Below are 18356 nucleotides of genomic sequence, written 5' to 3' on the forward strand. Positions count from 1 at the left end.
ACATATAAAGATGTGCAGAAAATGATAGGCTGCTCAGCTAAAATGATCACAGATGCTTTAAAATGGCAACCAAAACCTGAAAGACGTGGAAGAAAGCAAAAAACTACTATTGGAATAGATAGAAAAATGGCCAAAATGTCAAGGACTCAGCAAACAATCAGCTCCAGGAAGATCAAAGATCAAAGTTCCCTGTGAGTACTGTTACAATTAGAAGATGCCTATGTGAAGCCAAGCTATCTGCAAGAAGCCCCCGCAAAGTCCCACTGTTGTAAAAAAGACGTGCTGAAGAGGTTACAATTTGCCAAAGAGCACATTGACTGGCCTAAAGAGAAATGGCGCAACATTTTGTGGACTGATGAAAGTAAGATTGTTCTTTTTGGGTCTAGTGGCCGGAGACAGTTTGTCAGACGACCCCCAAACACTGAATTCAAGCCACAGTACACTGTGAAGACAGTGAAGCATGGTGGTGCAAGCATCATGATATGGGGATGTTTCTCATACTACGGTGTTGGGCCTATTTATCGCATACCAGGGATCATGGATCAGTTTGAATACATCAGAATACTTGAAGAGGTCATGTTGCCTTTTGCTGAAGAGGAAATGCCCTTGAAATGGGTGTTCCAACAAGACAACGACCCCAAACACCCCAGTAAACGTGCAACATTTTGGTTCCAGACCAACAAGATTGACGTTATGGAGTGGCCAGCCCAATCCCCGGATCTTAATCCAATAGAAAACCTGTGGGGTGACATCAAAAATTCTGTTTCTAAGGCAAAACCAAGAAATAGAGAAGAACTGTGGAATGTAGTCCAATCATCCTGGGCTGGAATACCTGTTCACAGGTGCCAGAAGTTGGTTGACTCCATGCAACACAGATGTACAGCAGTTCTCAGAAACAGTGCTTATACAACGAAATATTCATTAAGTGATTCAAAGGAAAGCAAAATCTTCAAACATTTTTCAGTTTATATAGTGAATGTTTGAGTTTGTAAAGAAGAATACAAACACTGCTATTTTTTTGAACAGTCTAATATTCACTTTTCTTCAATTTTTTTAGAGGAACAACACAAATATGATATATTTTTCTTCATGTATTGATTTGGAATAGAATGTGTAGTGTTCCCATTTGTGTGTATAGAAATAAAAAGCTATTAGAAGGATTTTCAGCTTTATTCACTTTTTTCAACACACTGCTATTATTTTTAACACAACTGTAGTTAATTTTGTAAATTTATATTTTAGGTTTTTTTTTGACGAAGAGAAAATGGACAAATATGACTAACCTTAACGTGGTTGTAAAGGCTCAAGGTTTTTTACCTTCATGCATTCTATGGATGATGGTAAAAAACTGTCAGTGTGCAGCAGCCCCCGTAGCCCCCCCTCCTCATTGGCTGAGACAGCTGCTGGAGTGATTGGCTCCCATTGCTGTCAATCAAAACCAGTGAGCAAATGAGCAGAGAGAGGGGGCGGGTCCGAGCTGCGGATCTGAGTGTGAATGCAAGGGAGAATGTCACCAGCACACCGAGGATCACCAATATGGGTCCAAAGGTTATAATGAACGATCACATAGTTACAGCAAGGCAACATTTCGGAGTCTCGCAGGGCCCCTTCATCAGACTTGTGACACTTTACACTTTCTGTGTTGCTAAATGCAGCCCATTGCTTTACATTATCACCCATTCAACCAGGCAATAAACCAAGAACAATCTGTCTGTGATGTCATGCAATAGTACTTGATGTAGCAAAATCTAGTCTTCTCCTTAAATTAGAACTTTAGTCAGAAAATTAGGTCCTGCTAGATCACTTCAGGATGGCCCCATTTTTCAGGTATAGCTATAAAACCTTAAAAATAAGTGCCAGTACTGTTTAAAATCCGGTAATACACTGCCTCACCCTGCTCTGCACATGCTCAGTTGCTCTCTATTTTTAGGCACTTTGTAGAGGCCAATCTGCCGACAGCCTAAACATTTACTGCTGCACAGGGGCTCTGGACTTCAGTAACATGACAGCCTCCGGCAAGAAAAGAACATGAACAATGCTGGAGGCAGTTTACAGCACACACTAATTTTAGTAGCATAATTATTAATGTGGAACTTATGTTTCTTATTTTTTACCAAGTCATTATGGGTAACGTTCTGCTTTAATATCCCCAGAATAGTAAATTGTGATCAGCTCTTGAGGTTTTAGTCAAACATTAAACGTAAAACCTTGTAGAAGCCAAATTTATTTTTTTTGTATTTTTTAAGACTGCAGAGTGCTATCTAAGAAGTGTACTGTCTTGCTTTAGATTAGCCTTAAAGTAGTTGTAAACCTCAGACATGAACAAGGCACATGACTCTATAGTGTGTACTTGTCTCTATTCAGAGCACTAAGTGTCATTTCGCTCTGCTGCCTCGTTCCTCTGTTATCAGTGTGAGTCACTTCTGAGGAGTACTCCTGACACCAAAAGGAAAATGGTGACAGGGAGGATCTCCAGTAGATTGACAGCCTCACCTCTGTTCCTGTGTGCTGTGTGAAGGGGGTGCGTCCCTACCCTCTAATCAGGTCTCAGAGCTCTCCTCACTGATGTAACTTCATCTGCACTCCCCCTGCTTTTCAGAACTGAGTGATCATGTGTAAATTCTGAACTTTGAATGGATGTGCAGGACAGATGATTGCAGATAATCAGCTACAATCTATGTATGAAGATTTATTTAATCTCCTTGTATCACCCGAGGCCAGTCACTTTACTGGGTATATGTAAGGGTTTACAACCACTTTAAGTAACATGTAAAATCAGAAAAATCAGAGTTTTGCTATAGGCACAGTATGTAGAGAGTCCAACCTGGGGCATTGTTTTTCTGAGCCTCAAACTTTTTTCTTTCTGTGTTATATAATTTATGTCTATGAGTATCATAGGTGCCACACTTGTGAGCAAACTGCAAAATAACCTACAGTCATGATCTCATAGATGCACAGGATAATAATAACCACATGAAATTCTCAAAGGATCAAGCTTATGAAGAGCCCAGCTTATGTTAATAATTGTGTTCCAAGTAAAATATTTTTTTTATAACAGATCATGTATCTCTCCTATATACATCTCTTCTATCGTTTGTATTTGTTAAGTGTGACAAATAGGGAACTTCTGAGTTCTTGCAGGATAAATTCCAAAATGAGGACAATCCTCCTATTATTGGCCAGAAACTGGCTTTGTTATGTCTTTATTTCATGCTTGTGCTATTCCCGAGAGATGACTGTTCAGTGTCATCATCCTTAAACACTCTAGTAAGGGCTTCATTGACTGAACCCCCAAACCTTTTTTTCCTGTGCCTACCCACAAAAAAATATATGAAAGGATTGGCACTGCTATTGAACACAGTGCAGTATGTACTGGAGAAGAAGAAAGCCAAGGCAGACACCGTGTTTGTAAATGATTTAAAGAAGAGTAAAGACCACAGCAATCTGATTGGCGCCACAGAGATGAGAAAAACCATAACAGTGAGTATTATGGCGATGTAAATTTTTGGCGGCCTTGATTTTTTGGATGTGGATTTGACAATATAGATTAAGATAAAACTGGACAAAAGCATCAAAGGAATGATGAAAACAAAGGTGACAACTGTAGAAAAAACTTGGACTCCAGTGCATTCCTTAGTCATGTTTTGAAAGGAATCTGGAGGACAAACAAAATTATCAAGAAGGGAGAAGAGGGCACCCAATATCCAGATGAAGCCACAGGTGAAGGATGATAAATGCTTAGGACGGTAACATTTATACCATATTGGGAAAAGGACAGAAAGGCATCTTTCAACACTTATTGAAGTTAGAAAGAGCATACTTGCTGCATATCCAAAGTCATACATCACTTCTAGAGCAAAGATCACCGTTGGACTATGTGAATGGCGACGCACCATTTGGGAAACCATTAAGAGCATCACAACAGCAACAAAGAGAAGGTAAATGAAGTCAGCAACGGCAAGGTTGAGAATATACACAGTGTACTTGGTCCTCTTTATCTTAAATGAAAGGATCCAGATAACAATTGCATTTCCTAACAACCCAAACAGGCAGAGAAGAGCAGCAAAGCTGGCAACAACAGAATATGTCACTATGATACTTGTGTCAGCTGGGTTGCTGCTGTTTGATGAGTTGTTTCCCAGTTGGGCCATAATGGCTGGATTCACAGTAGGAATTCTTCTACAGACAACACGTACGCTTTTCTCTACAAGATTGTCACTCCTAGAAAAGAAGCAAAGGAAATTAAGTTGGTTCATTTATTGAGTGAAAAATACAGTTAAAGAGTATGTATAGACAAAAGTTTTTTGGCTATACATATACTTTATTTTTTTTTTTTTTATTGTATGGATGTACAGCGCAAACTGATTTTCTGGTGCAGTATTTAAAGGAAAAAAATCAACCAAAAATAACATGGAAAAAATAAATAGCACATCAAAAGATAAAATAACAAAACCAGCCTTTGTAGTAATATTTGCCTTCAGTCCAGAGATTTCTATATAGTCAGGATCTGGATCACCTGCTGGTGACACTTTGGTGTTCCCAGAGCAGAAGGCTGTAGTTCTGGTGTCCACCAGTAGATGGTGTCTCTGATCCCATTAGACCCTCATAACAAAGATCAAACCAGGCATAGTAGATGGTATGTCCTTGGATAGAAATCTTTTATGGAACACCCCAATGAGAGATCTATGAAAGATTTCTATCTGAAGACATATCATCTACTATGCCTGTTTTGACATTTGTTGAGGGTTATACTATAAGATGAGAATACACCCTTGGGGGTTTAGGGGGAGATGTTAAGGTGATTCAGTACAAGAAGACTCATGGTCTACTTTGCACTAATGATTGATTATGTTTTTGTTAGCAAAGACACTTTTATTTCATCTTTGTTCAGTCGTTCATTTTCTAATACTGATTTGTAATTTCTTCAGAATGGACCTTTGGGACTTTGTGAAGAAATTTTAAAGGGATGTGTATGTGTATGAATTTTTGTTTCTACGCATGTAGAATTGTTTATATTGCATTTTTATTGATTTTTTTGACAGGGAAACACAATTTTAATTAATGTATTTATTACTGTTACACCAGCTTAGTTAGGGGGTAGCGTGGAAATTTTCTTTATACAAGTTAAACTGAAATGCTGAGGTAATAGAAATCTTCAGGACTGCATGATAGCCTCTAGTACCAAAATTCCCCTTGATTTTACTGAGCAGAAAGACACATTTGAATTTGATTAGCTTTCTTATCAGTGTAGATTTATTGCCTTCATCCTGAAATTAACCCTGTATGCCTAATGCAGTCTTCTGGCTGTAAAAATATCCCAGCATGTCTACTAGCTAAGAACTGATAACATAGTTGAGGTTTGTAGTTCTGCAAAATAATGCCATAGTTTTAAAATGTGTATATTAGGATTACAGAGTAAATAGGCCACCTGCCTTTAGATGCAAATGAACTTCAATGGCATCCAAGTCTTAGTCCGTAGGGTTCAATATTGAGTTGGCCCACCCTTTGCAGCTACAACAGCTTCAACTCTTCTGGGAAGGCTGTCCTCAAGCTTTTGTAATGTGTCTATGAGAATGTTTAACCATTCTTCCTGAAGCGCATTTGTGAGGTAAGGCACTGATGTCGGACAAGAAGGCCTGGCTTGCAGTCTCCGCTCTAATTCATCCCAAAGGTGTTCTATCGGAGGACTCTATGCAGGCCAGTCAAGTTCCTCCACCCCAAACTCGCTCATCCATGTCTTTATGGACCTTGCTTTGTGCACTGGTGCGCAGTCATGTTGGAACAGGAAGGGGCCAACCCCAAACTGTTCCCACAAAGTTGCAAGCATGAAATTGTCCAAAATGTTTTGGTATGCTGACGCCTTAAGAGTTCCCTTCACTGGAACTAAGGGGCCAAGACCAATCCCTGAAAAACAACACCACACCATAATCCCCCCTCCACCAAAATTTACACTTGGCAAAATGCAGTCAGGCAAGTACTACTCTCCAGGCAACCGCCAAACCTAGACATGTCGATCAGATTGCCAGAGAAGGGTGATTTGTCACTCCAGAGAACACATCTCCACTGCTCTAGAGTCCAGTGGTGGAGTTCTTTACGCCACTGTATCCAACGCTTTTCAATGCACTTGGTGATGTGAGGGTTGGATGCAGCTGCTCGGCCATGGAAACCCATTCCATGAAGCTCTCTACGCACTATTGTCGTGCTAATCTGAAGGCCACATGAAATTTCACGAAGGTCTTTAGCTATTGACTCTGCAGACAGTTGGGGACTTCTGTGCACTGTGCATTTGAGCATGCGCTGACCTCGCTCTGTCATTTTATTTGGCCTACCATTTTGTGGCTGAGTTGCTGTTGTTCCCTGGTGCTTCCACTTTGTTATAATACCACTAACAGTTGACCGTGGAATATTTAGTAGCAAGGAAATTTCATGGATGGACTTATTGCACAGGTAACAACCTATCATGGTACCACACTTGGATTCACTGAGCTCCTGAGAGCGACCCATTCTTTCACAAATGTTTGTAGAAGCAGTCTGCCTAGGTGCTTGATTTTATACACCTGTGGCCATGGAAGTGATTGGAACATCTGAATCCAATGATTTGGAGGGCTGTCCCAATACTTTTGGCAATATAGTGTAGATGTATAGATTGGACACATACTCTGAATGTCTAGAGTGTCTACAGTATATGCTTGATAAGATATGAACAGAAGGACATTCTGAAGGGGATTCCGAAGGCTTCTGATAATTGTGTTATTTTGTGTAGAGTTTCTTGGACTTGTCATTTGTTGCTGGGATTCAGTAAACATTACATTTTCTAAAAAAGAGCCTAGGTTGCCTGAAAATCATTTGGAGAAGGTTACGTTTATCCCCTGCATGACTTCTGTTTCCATGATAATTTAATAATAATTTCTGAAAATAACAAAAGTAACTTATTACTAATATTGAAAACAGTGGGCAGTTGGAGAACAATGTTATACTAAAGTGTCACTGATAACATCACCTAAAAAATGCATCTTTTTAACTGAAATTAATCAGATTGGAGTGCTGATACTGTATATAAGCTACTTCTAAACAAAAACAATAAAATCCGCAGCCAAATATGCATTGTCAGAGTACACTGTCTGAGGCTATCTGCATAAATTGAACTGTTCTGTAACACCACTTGCAACTTTAACACATCCCTTAAACCTGGTATTCATTAGCTTTGTGTGTTTTCAATGTTGTCCTTAAAGTCTTAAAAGGACCTCTACTCACTGTGTTTTATTATTATTTTTTATTTTGACTTTGGAACATGTCCTTTATTACAGTGCTTGACCTTCTTTTTCAATAGTTTACTTAGCTTCACAAAATGAACAAATTTAATACAGAGATCCTCCCAAACCTGTGAATGAAACCCAGGCAGATGAGCTAATCCCAAATCCTGACCCCTGCACTCTGTGCATGAAATATTCCTGACCCCTGCAAACTGCATGCTACATATTCATGATCTCTGCTATCATCTGTACTGTTCTACTCCTTACTGTTGGACTTTTTACATCCTGGCTTTGCAATTCAGCTTGTGTACTGCCACCTAAACCACTCTGCACCTTTACCATGACAACTTTTCTTTTGTTGTGCTGCATTGGCCTACTGCCATCCGCAATGTCCTACTTCTTCACTGCCCTGGCCAATGTGTTGCATGCTATGTACTGTCATATGCATTGCTCTAATTTCTTTCACTATGGCTATCCTTTTCCTTAGCGTTGTGCCACAATCTCCTCCTAAGCTCTGTACAGGAGACTGTGTACTGTGATCTGCACTGTTCCTATTTTTCACTCTGGCTCCTCTCTTCCTGAACACTGTAATGTAGGCGATAGCCTCTCATCCTACTAGTTCTAATATTCAGTGTGTTTCCTTCTCTCACTATTATCTGCATAGCAAATTGTATGCTGTGGTCTGTGCTTTAACACACTTTCACTTTGGCTCATTCTCTTTCTTGCTGTTTGATGCACATAATTGCTTCTCATCAGTTGCATGTTTGATAAGGAAACTGCATATTTCATATTCCTTATTAATTTTGGTCTCACAGATATCTAAGAAAACCTCTAATATCCTGGTTATTCTGGATACCTTAACTGACTATATGAATTTTATTGTAAGTTGCCTATATGGAGGAGCCAGCCCACTAATCTCCTTTTGGGAATGTGTAATTGCAAACTGACCAAGTCCTTAAAAGGTCATATTGTTTGCAATGGGAGTTGACCATTTCCTTACATTCAAGTCCTATATTACCACAGTCATATCTTGTAAGTTGCAGTCTTGTCAGAGCTGCGTTATGCATGCATCTGTGGTCATCTATGCCACGCCATCATGGAGGGACTCTGTGGTGAAACAGCATCTTTAGTTAAGTATCCTTATTATATTTTCTAATATTGTCTTTATCTGTATCTGTTATTACTTTTAATAAATGCTATACTTATATGTACTTGTGTGATCTCTCTTTGCACATATCGAATACAACCCCAAAATCGTAACAACACAGTGCTGCATCATCCTATTATCTATACATCTTTCAGTGGCGGACATATTGTTTTTTTCTATCTTTTTCCATGTCCACTCTCTGTTGCCTCCCCTCTATGATCATTCTTCACTTCCATCCATGCCTGTTTATATCTCTCATCAATTTCTTCTACATCCATCCATGCCTATTCTCCTATATGTGATTTTCCCCATCTACGTCCATCTGTTCACTTTCTGCTTCCATTTATGTCTGCTGTCCTCTCCACTTGTGATTATTTTCTTCCAAATTTTATCTTACCAAATCTGGGAATGTCCTGATGGTTCTTCAGAATGAATCTACTGTGACAAGTTCCGTGGAAAAGCAAACTCGCTAAAAAGAAGAAGAAAATAATTACTTAGTTTAAAAAAAATTGACTGTATTTATTGTTCTTTTTTTAAAACAACAGAATCTGTATAAAACAGGTTAAACAAGTATATTACCTCGATATTGACAAATGTAAAGCTAGAGGTTTATTTATGTGTATAAACACATTGTAATTGAAAAAAAATATGTGATGCTTGGAGAAAGTTTACTGGGGACAATGTGGTAAGTTAACTGGTTCAAAATTCAAAGCTCATCAGAGCTCATGGATTCTCCTGGATCATTTTACACTCTTTCCAAATCATATGTTATTGACCCCTTTTCCTTCTGACCACTATTCTCCTGTTAAGGCAGCTTTTGTCAACCTTTTTATCCCAGGAGAACCCTTCAAATAATGTTCAGGACTCAAGGAAGCTCTGCTAAGATGAATGCATCTGGGGCTATTGGGAAAATGCCTCATGCATTGGTGGCCAGTGGAAAAATGCTCATTTTACATTGGAAATCGCCAATGCCACACATTCAGACAGCTACAGCTATCATTGGTGTTATGCTTATGGCTCTACCAAGTGGTGTTGGACCCAGAACTATACAGACACCATCAGATGGGAGATCCATCAGATGCAACTCAAAGAAGCCCTCACAACCTCTGGAGGAACCCTAGTTGAGAACAGCTGTGTAAGTTATAGGACGTTTATTAATGGACAAGACTACATTCATCCCTGAGCATTTTGAAGCTCCAAGTCTAAAGCTTGAAGACACTCAACAAGCACAATCCCATGCTCAGATGTGAACAAGGGCCATCGAAATGAATGGAATTTTGCTTGTTGAGTGTCTTCGAGCTTCAAGCTTTGAGCTACAAAACACTCAAGTGTGAATGTAGTCTTGAACCAGAGATTCTCTAAAGATGTTTAGAGATGGCGCATCAGTTATAGGTAGGAAAGCAATCCTTGAAAACTAAATCCTGCTCAGTTTACTCTCCTGACATTCCTTCGTAAAGGAACTCCATGCTCTTAAAGGTCCGAACCGGGCTTTTGTGGTCCTTTGACTTTCTTTATTATTTGTCCCTACCCTCTTAGATGTTATATTTATCCTCAGCCTCAATCCAGCGTTCTTCACTGATTGGGCCCGCTTGGAACAACAAAACCTTTCCTTCAAAAATGGTCACTTCATAATATACTGTACATGGATGCCATTGCCCCATTCATTCATTTCATAAAATCAAACTCTGAGCTACTGCTTGAGGCTGCCAATGCCATGAGTATGGCTTTCCCATATGAATGTGCTTGTGCAGTACTAAGTGGCCATTTTCAGAGAAAAGGCTGAGCGGCTCCAAGCAGAGCCTCAAAGTCAAAAGCGCTTAATATGGGCTGAAGGTAAGTGTGACACTTATTTGGCAATACCCAGGGGTGTGGGGACAGCTAATTAAAGAAAAATAAATGGACAGCAAAAGAAAAGATCATGCAGGCGCAACTAATACACCACGTAAGGGACCCCAAAACCTCATTCTTCTGCTTTAAATTGATATTGATTCTTCTGTTCTTCTCAAGATCTGTAAGATGTTACTTAAATCACTCTTCTGTTTTCACAATCTTCCCATGAAAAAGACTCTCACTTCATAGGGAAGCAGAACCGCAGCTACATGTTCCAAACTCTAAGGCCTGGTTCACACATATGCAGGTTGCTTTTGATGCATTTTACTGGTGTGTTTTGCATTTTTTCACATGCATCTTTGATGTGTTTTAATGCATTTTGCGAGGTGTCTTGTCTACAAAAACACAGCAGAAACATATTAAAAACGCATAAAAATTGCAACATTGCGTTTTTGATGTGTTTCCATTAAAGTCTATGGAACCAAAAACACAACTTGTTGCAGGAAAAAAGTCTCTGACCCTTTTTGGAAAATGCGCAGATGTGAATGAAATCCATAGGAAACCATGTTAAATGAACTGCAAAACTGAATGCACACTGAAAAGCACATAGTTGTGAACCAGGCTGTTTCACACTGCTGTGCTGCGGTTCGGTGCAGCCTTGGTGTACCCACAGTTTTTGTGCGAGTTATCCATGGTTTCCCATAGACTTTCTATTATATCCTGTGTTTTTGGCACATTTTTGAATGTACACCAAAAGTGCATGCTGAATCATTTGTGCACTTTCAAAAAAAGTGTTTTAAACAGGAGACATAATAGAAACTCTATAGGAAACCAAAGGGTGACCTGCATGAAAACAGCAGGTACACCCACACTGTGGCCAAATCACAGTACAGCAGTGTGAAACAGCCCTAAGCTTTTTTTTTTTTTGAGGCTTTCCTCTGTGCTTTCCAAAGGAATTCCCCTTATTTGATCTGGTACAAGGTATTTACACTATATAGGGGAATTTATGAATGGATTTGCGGTTATTTGAAGCACGTTGCATCTCTGATCATTGTGCACTGTGCTTCTACCACACAGACAATTCAAACTTGCGGTTCTCCAGGTTCCACTATGATGTGGCATTTTACATATGCAAAAGTTTGTAAAAGAAAGCACAAAAATGTCATACGTGCAGCTGGAGATCTCCTCTGTGCTCCTTACTGGGTTCCACAACGCTTCTCACTTCTTCAGATTGCACAACTCCCAGATACGTTCAGCACCAGGGGCGGACTGACAACTCATGGGGCCCTGGGGCAATAGGGGATCATGGGGCCCCTGTGTCCTTGCCCAAACTCAAAAAAGCCTATGAAAAAGGTACCAGGGGCCCCCTACTGACCCCGGGCCCTCGGGCAGTGCCCGAGTTTCCAAATGGTCAGTCCGCCCCTGTTCAGCACAGTCTTGCTCCTATCACAGTTGTTACGTGTAATTTAGTTCCATGTAATTCAGTTTCATGTAATTCAGTTCCATGTAATTCAGTTTCATGTAATTCAGTTCCATGTAATTCAGTTCCATGTAATTCAGTTCCATGTAATTCAGTTCCATGTAATTCAGTTCCATGTATTTACATGCAATTTACACATTGTTTCCATTTGGAAGAAATAGGGTCCTTCCATCTCCATTCAATAGTCTCCCTCTAGTGGCCAGACCTGATATCACGTATATTTGTTGAATGAAATGCTTGTTACTGCAGGGGAATAACAGTATTGCAAGAGCAGTCCCAATTTTATATGTATGATGCAGTGTTGCTGCAAAAGTTTTAGTGTGTGACTGATTCAAAGATGGAAGCAGCATTAAAATATTAAATAAGCCTTAAATTGCAATTAAATTCTACACCGTGACTGAACAAAGATTGCAATGGATGCTTCGTTATTGATACATGTTCCACCATGCTATCGCTTAAATGGCTGCCGAAGGTGCCTGAGAGCTTGATGTCGAATTGTGACACAGACCAAGATGGTTCCTGGGGCCCACAACAGAGGACACATTAGTCCTATGATGCCCCCCCCCTCAGAAACACCCTACAAAGATAAATTGTAGACAAGTGGGGAGCACTGCAGCTGAATTCTTCCAAGAACCTACAACAGGGTCCTAACACCTTGTAACATACTAATGACATGCTATTGGTTCATTGTTCTAGATTAGTGACTCACTAGCTAGTGAAGGAAGGAAAAGGAAGACAGCCTCAGACCTTACATAGTTACATTGTTACATAGTTAGTCTGGCTGAAAAAAGACAAAAGTCCATTCAGTTCAACCATAAAAAAAACCATAATCATATTCCCACCATTGATCCAGTAATTGCAAGTTATGATTAGAGATGAGCGAATCGAAGTATCCGAAGTGGAATTCGAGTCGAATATCGGAAAAATTTCGATTCGTGCCGAATCCGAAAAATAGCATAATTCGGACGCGCGAATCGAAATTTTTCAGAAAATGGCGGCTGACATGTGCGGCGACGGAGCGGGGATGTCTGGGAAGGCGCGCAGACAAGGCGCGCTGACCCATAATGCATTCCTCAACTACATGTGATCGCATCAGCCTATCAGCAGCCAGCCAGCCAGCACTGTGTAATGGTCGAGCTATAAATAGCGGCCATTTTGGAATTCTTCATTTGCCTGCAGTTATTGAACAGAGGCAGACCGCTCTGTACTAGGGACAGGGACAGAGTTAGGGCCACAGAAACGATAATTGGGGACAGAGAAAAGTTACTTAGGGACAGAGAACCATTACTCAGGGACACAGACTTGTTAATGAGGGCCACAGAATCGTTATTTAGGGACAAAGAAACGCTAGTTAGGGCCACAGAATTCATAATCAGGGACAGACAGAATTGTTACTCAGTGCCAGAGAATTGTTACTTAGGGCCACAGAAACGTTATTAGGGCCACAGAATTGTTACTCAGGGACAGACAGAATTGTTACTGAGTGCCAGAGAATTGTTACTCAGGGACAGACAGAATTGTTACTGAGTGCCAGAGAATTGTTACTTAGGGCCACAGAAACTTTACTTAGGGCCACAGAATTTTTACTCAGGGACAGACAGAATTGTTACTGAGTGCCAGAGAATTTTTACTCAGGGACAGACAGAATTGTTACTCAGTGCCAGAGAATTGTTACTCAGGGACAGACAGAATTGTTACTGAGTGCCAGAGAATTGTTACTTAGGGCCACAGAAACTTTACTTAGGGCCACAGAATTTTTACTCAGGGACAGACAGAATTGTTACTGAGTGCCAGAGAATTGTTACTCAGGGACAGACAGAATTGTTACTGAGTGCCAGAGAATTGTTACTTAGGGCCACAGAAACTTTACTTAGGGCCACAGAATTGTTACTCGCACAGACACAGAATTGTTACTCGCACAGACACAGAATTGTTACTGAAGGCCACAGAACTGTTACTTAGGGCCACAGAATTGTTACTCGCACAGACACAGAATTGTTACTCGCACAGACACAGAACTGTTACTGAGGGCCACAGAACTGTTACTTAGGGCCACAGAATTGTTACTCGCACAGACACAGAATTGTTACTCAGGGCCACAGAACTGTTACTTAGGGACAAAGAAACGCTAGTTAGGGCCACAGAATTCATACTCAGGGACAGACAGAATTGTTACGGAGTGCCAGAGAATTGTTACTCTGGGCCACAGAAACTTTACTTAGGGCCACAGAATTTTTACTCAGGGACAGACAGAATTGTTACTGAGTGCCAGAGAATTGTTACTCAGGGACAGACAGAATTGTTACGGAGTGCCAGAGAATTGTTACTCAGGGCCACAGAATCTTTACTTAGGGCCACAGAATTTTTACTCAGGGACAGACAGAATTGTTACTGAGTGCCAGAGAATTGTTACTCAGGGACAGACAGAATTGTTACGGAGTGCCAGAGAATTGTTACTTAGGGCCACAGAAACTTTACTTAGGGCCACAGAATTGTTACTCGCACAGACACAGAATTGTTACTCGCACAGACACAGAACTGTTACTGAGGGCCACAGAAACTTTACTTAGGGACAAAGAAACGCTAGTTAGGGCTACGGAATTCATACTCAGGGACAGACAGAATTGTTACGGAGTGCCAGAGAATTGTTACTCAGGGCCACAGAAACTTTACTTAGGGCCACAGAATTTTTACTCAGGGACAGACAGAATTGTTACTGAGTGCCAGAGAATTGTTACTCAGGGACAGACAGAATTGTTACGGAGTGTCAGAGAATTGTTACTCAGGGACAGACAGAATTGTTACTGAGTGCCAGAGAATTGTTACTTAGGGCCACAGAAACTTTAATTAGGGCCACAGAATTTTTACTCAGGGACAGACAGAATTGTTACTGAGTGCCAGAGAATTGTTACTCAGGGACAGACAGAATTGTTACTGAGTGCCAGAGAATTGTTACTTAGGGCCACAGAAACTTTACTTAGGGCCACAGAATTTTTACTCAGGGACAGACAGAATTGTTACTGAGTGCCAGAGAATTGTTACTCAGGGACAGACAGAATTGTTACTGAGTGCCAGAGAATTGTTACTCAGGGCCCCAGAAACTTTACTTAGGGCCACAGAATTTTTACTCAGGGACAGACAGAATTGTTACTGAGTGCCAGAGAATTGTTACTCAGGGACAGACAGAATTGTTACTGAGTGCCAGAGAATTGTTACTCAGGGACAGACAGAATTGTTACTGAGTGCCAGAGAATTGTTACTTAGGGCCACAGAAACTTTACTTAGGGCCACAGAATTGTTACTCGCACAGACACAGAATTGTTACTCGCACAGACACAGAATTGTTACTGAAGGCCACAGAACTGTTACTTAGGGCCACAGAATTGTTACTCGCACAGACACAGAATTGTTACTCGCACAGACACAGAACTGTTACTGAGGGCCACAGAACTGTTACTTAGGGCCACAGAATTGTTACTCGCACAGACACAGAATTGTTACTCAGGGCCACAGAACTGTTACTTAGGGACAAAGAAACGCTAGTTAGGGCCACAGAATTCATACTCAGGGACAGACAGAATTGTTACGGAGTGCCAGAGAATTGTTACTCTGGGCCACAGAAACTTTACTTAGGGTCACAGAATTTTTACTCAGGGACAGACAGAATTGTTACTGAGTGCCAGAGAATTGTTACTCAGGGACAGACAGAATTGTTACGGAGTGCCAGAGAATTGTTACTCAGGGCCACAGAAACTTTACTTAGGGCCACAGAATTTTTACTCAGGGACAGACAGAATTGTTACTGAGTGCCAGAGAATTGTTACTCAGGGACAGACAGAATTGTTACGGAGTGCCAGAGAATTGTTACTTAGGGCCACAGAAACTTTACTTAGGGCCACAGAATTGTTACTCGCACAGACACAGAATTGTTACTCGCACAGACACAGAACTGTTACTGAGGGCCACAGAAACTTTACTTAGGGACAAAGAAACGCTAGTTAGGGCCACGGAATTCATACTCAGGGACAGACAGAATTGTTACGGAGTGCCAGAGAATTGTTACTCAGGGCCACAGAAACTTTACTTAGGGCCACAGAATTTTTACTCAGGGACAGACAGAATTGTTACTGAGTGCCAGAGAATTGTTACTCAGGGACAGACAGAATTGTTACGGAGTGCCAGAGAATTGTTACTCAGGGACAGACAGAATTGTTACTGAGTGCCAGAGAATTGTTACTTAGGGCCACAGAAACTTTAATTAGGGCCACAGAATTTTTACTCAGGGACAGACAGAATTGTTACTGAGTGCCAGAGAATTGTTACTCAGGGACAGACAGAATTGTTACTGAGTGCCAGAGAATTGTTACTTAGGGCCACAGAAACTTTACTTAGGGCCACAGAATTGTTACTCGCACAGACACAGAATTGTTACTCGCACAGACACAGAATTGTTACTGAGGGCCACAGAACTGTTACTTGGGGCCACAGAAACGTTAATCAAGGACACAGAATTGTTACTGAGGGCCACAGAACTGTTACTTAGGGCCACAGAATTGTTACTCGCACAGACACAGAATTGTTACTCAGGGACACAGAATTGTTACTCAGGGACACATAATCGTTTAATTAAAGAGTATGTCAGACAACATGCAGAGGAGTGGCAGAGGAGGCAATGTTTTAGGAGCAAGCAGACGTGGCAGCAGAGGAAGGGGTCGAGGCAGCACTATTCGCAGCCAGAGGCCAGTGCTCCCGGTGTCATCCAGCGGTCGTGTCTCCACCGACAACCCTGCCGTCGTCGATTGGTTGGCTCGGTCGTCTTCCTCTTCCCAGGTCACCTCTGACACCTACAGCCAACGGTCGGTGGGTACGTCAGACACAACCGTTAGTTGGCATGGCCCGGGACCAAGCCCACTGAAATCACGTGTCCTCTACCTGCCCCTGTCCTTTGGTGTTCCCTCACCAAGCGAAGTATCGCATGCTGTGGGCTCAGCCCCACTGTACAGTGAGGAAGAGCTAACAGAGGGCGGTCAGGAACGGGGGGAGACATCCGCCTTTTCAGCAGCCAGGCGAAGAAGTAGTGGCGAGGAGAGTGGCTCGGTAGCCGGTCTAGAGACAGGTCTGTCTCCTGACCCAGACGCAGCCGAGGGGGCTAGTAGTGAGGCGGAGACCCTACTTGATGATGAGGAGGTTGATCGCACTTGGCAGCCTCGTCGTCATCAGGCAATTTCTTCCGCATCATCAGGAGAAGAGGGTGGCAGCTTGGCAGCGAGCAAAACAGTCGGTGGGTTGCCCAGGAGACAGCAGCAGGGTCGCAGCAGTGTCAGTGGAGCCAAACGTCCACGGAGTAGAGCACCAGCTCCACTGCAGCCTACCACCACGGCCAGTAGTGGTGCCGGTGTGCACGGAGGAAGCAGCAGTCAGCCAGTGAGGAGTATCGGGGGCAAAGTTTCCTACTCGGCGGTGTGGCAATTTTTCGTCAAGCCGCCCGAGGAAGTAAACGTAGCCGTATGTCGACTATGTGGCCAGAAAGTCAAGCGTGGCCAGGGGGCCCATGTTGGGACTACAGCGTTGCGGCAGCATATGCAGCGTCGCCATTTGGTGGCCTGGGAAAACCGTGATAAAGATACGGCGGTTCTGCCCGCCCCAGCCCCCGCTCCATCACCCGCTCCGTTACTTGCTCCGTCACCCGACGTCAATCGCCCTCCATCAGCCAGTCAAGGCTCCAACACCTCTGCTGAGGGGAGTTGTCGCTCGTTGGCATCTTCCGCTCGTTCAGATGCTCCTTCTCCTGCTACTCCTCTTCACGGATTCCGTCAGCAGTCTTTCTTGGAATCCGTTTCCAAGAGACAACAGTTTGCGTGCACGCACCCGACGGTGCAAAAGCTGAACGTCCTCCTGTCCAAGTTGCTGGTGCTGCAGTCCCTCCCTTTCCAAGTGGTGGACTCAGCACCTTTCAGAGAAATGATGGCTTGTGCCGCGCCGCGGTGGAGAGTGCCAAGCCGTCATTTCTTCGCCAAAAAGGCAGTGCCAGCCCTGCATTCACATGTAGAAGACATGGTGGGCCAGTCTTTGAGCATGTCGGTCTCTGCCAAAGTGCACGGCAGCGCCGACGTGTGGAGCTGTAACTATGGTCAGGGACAGTACATGTCATTTACGGCCCACTGGGTGAACGTGGTGCCGTCACAGCCGCACCAGCAACTTGGACAGGTCACGCCGCTTTTGCCTCCACGTTTGCACGTCCTTGGTCCGGCAAAGATGTCCGCCTCTACCACCTCTTCTTCCGCCGTGTCCTCAGCCGCCACCCCCGTGCCAAGTCCCATTACCCGACCGGCATATCACATGTGCAGGGCGCAACGGTGTCACGCTGTTCTGCACCTGGTATGCCTTGGCGAACGTAGTCACACAGGGGAGGAACTTCTGAGTGTAATGAACAGAGAAATCGACAGATGGCTGTCTCCGCGCAAACTGAAAATCGGAACCATGTTGACCGACAACGGAAAGAACATGGTGTCTGCTCTGCGTCAAGGAAGGTTGTGCCATGCGCCATGCATGGCTCACGTGTTCAATCTGGTTGTCAAGCGGTTCTTAAAATCCACCATCCCACTGCAAGACATCCTTAAAATGTCACGTAAACTTTGCATGCATT

The 18356-nt window shown here is 42.6% G+C and overlaps 1 protein-coding gene across 1 annotated transcript in view; it reads right to left on the bottom strand.

The window, feature by feature from the left end:
• Nucleotides 1-1151: 1151 nt before the first annotated feature.
• The window catches only part of LOC149447539 (proto-oncogene Mas-like), a 47847-nt gene continuing 30642 nt past the window's right edge, over nt 1152-18356 (bottom strand). Inside the window, exons 2-3 of the mRNA XM_089652337.1 lie at nt 8798-8869; nt 1152-4221 (exon numbers count right to left, since the gene is read on the bottom strand). Of these exons, the coding sequence (XP_089508463.1) occupies nt 3204-4151 (948 nt within the window). The 5' untranslated portion in view covers nt 4152-4221; nt 8798-8869 and the 3' untranslated portion in view covers nt 1152-3203. The remainder of the gene's footprint in view (nt 4222-8797; nt 8870-18356) is intronic.

Source organism: Staurois parvus, unplaced genomic scaffold (genome assembly GCF_062004578.1).
Source record: "Staurois parvus isolate SC_StPar_1 unplaced genomic scaffold, SC_StPar_1.0 ptg000682l, whole genome shotgun sequence".
NCBI lineage: Eukaryota > Metazoa > Chordata > Amphibia > Anura > Ranidae > Staurois > Staurois parvus.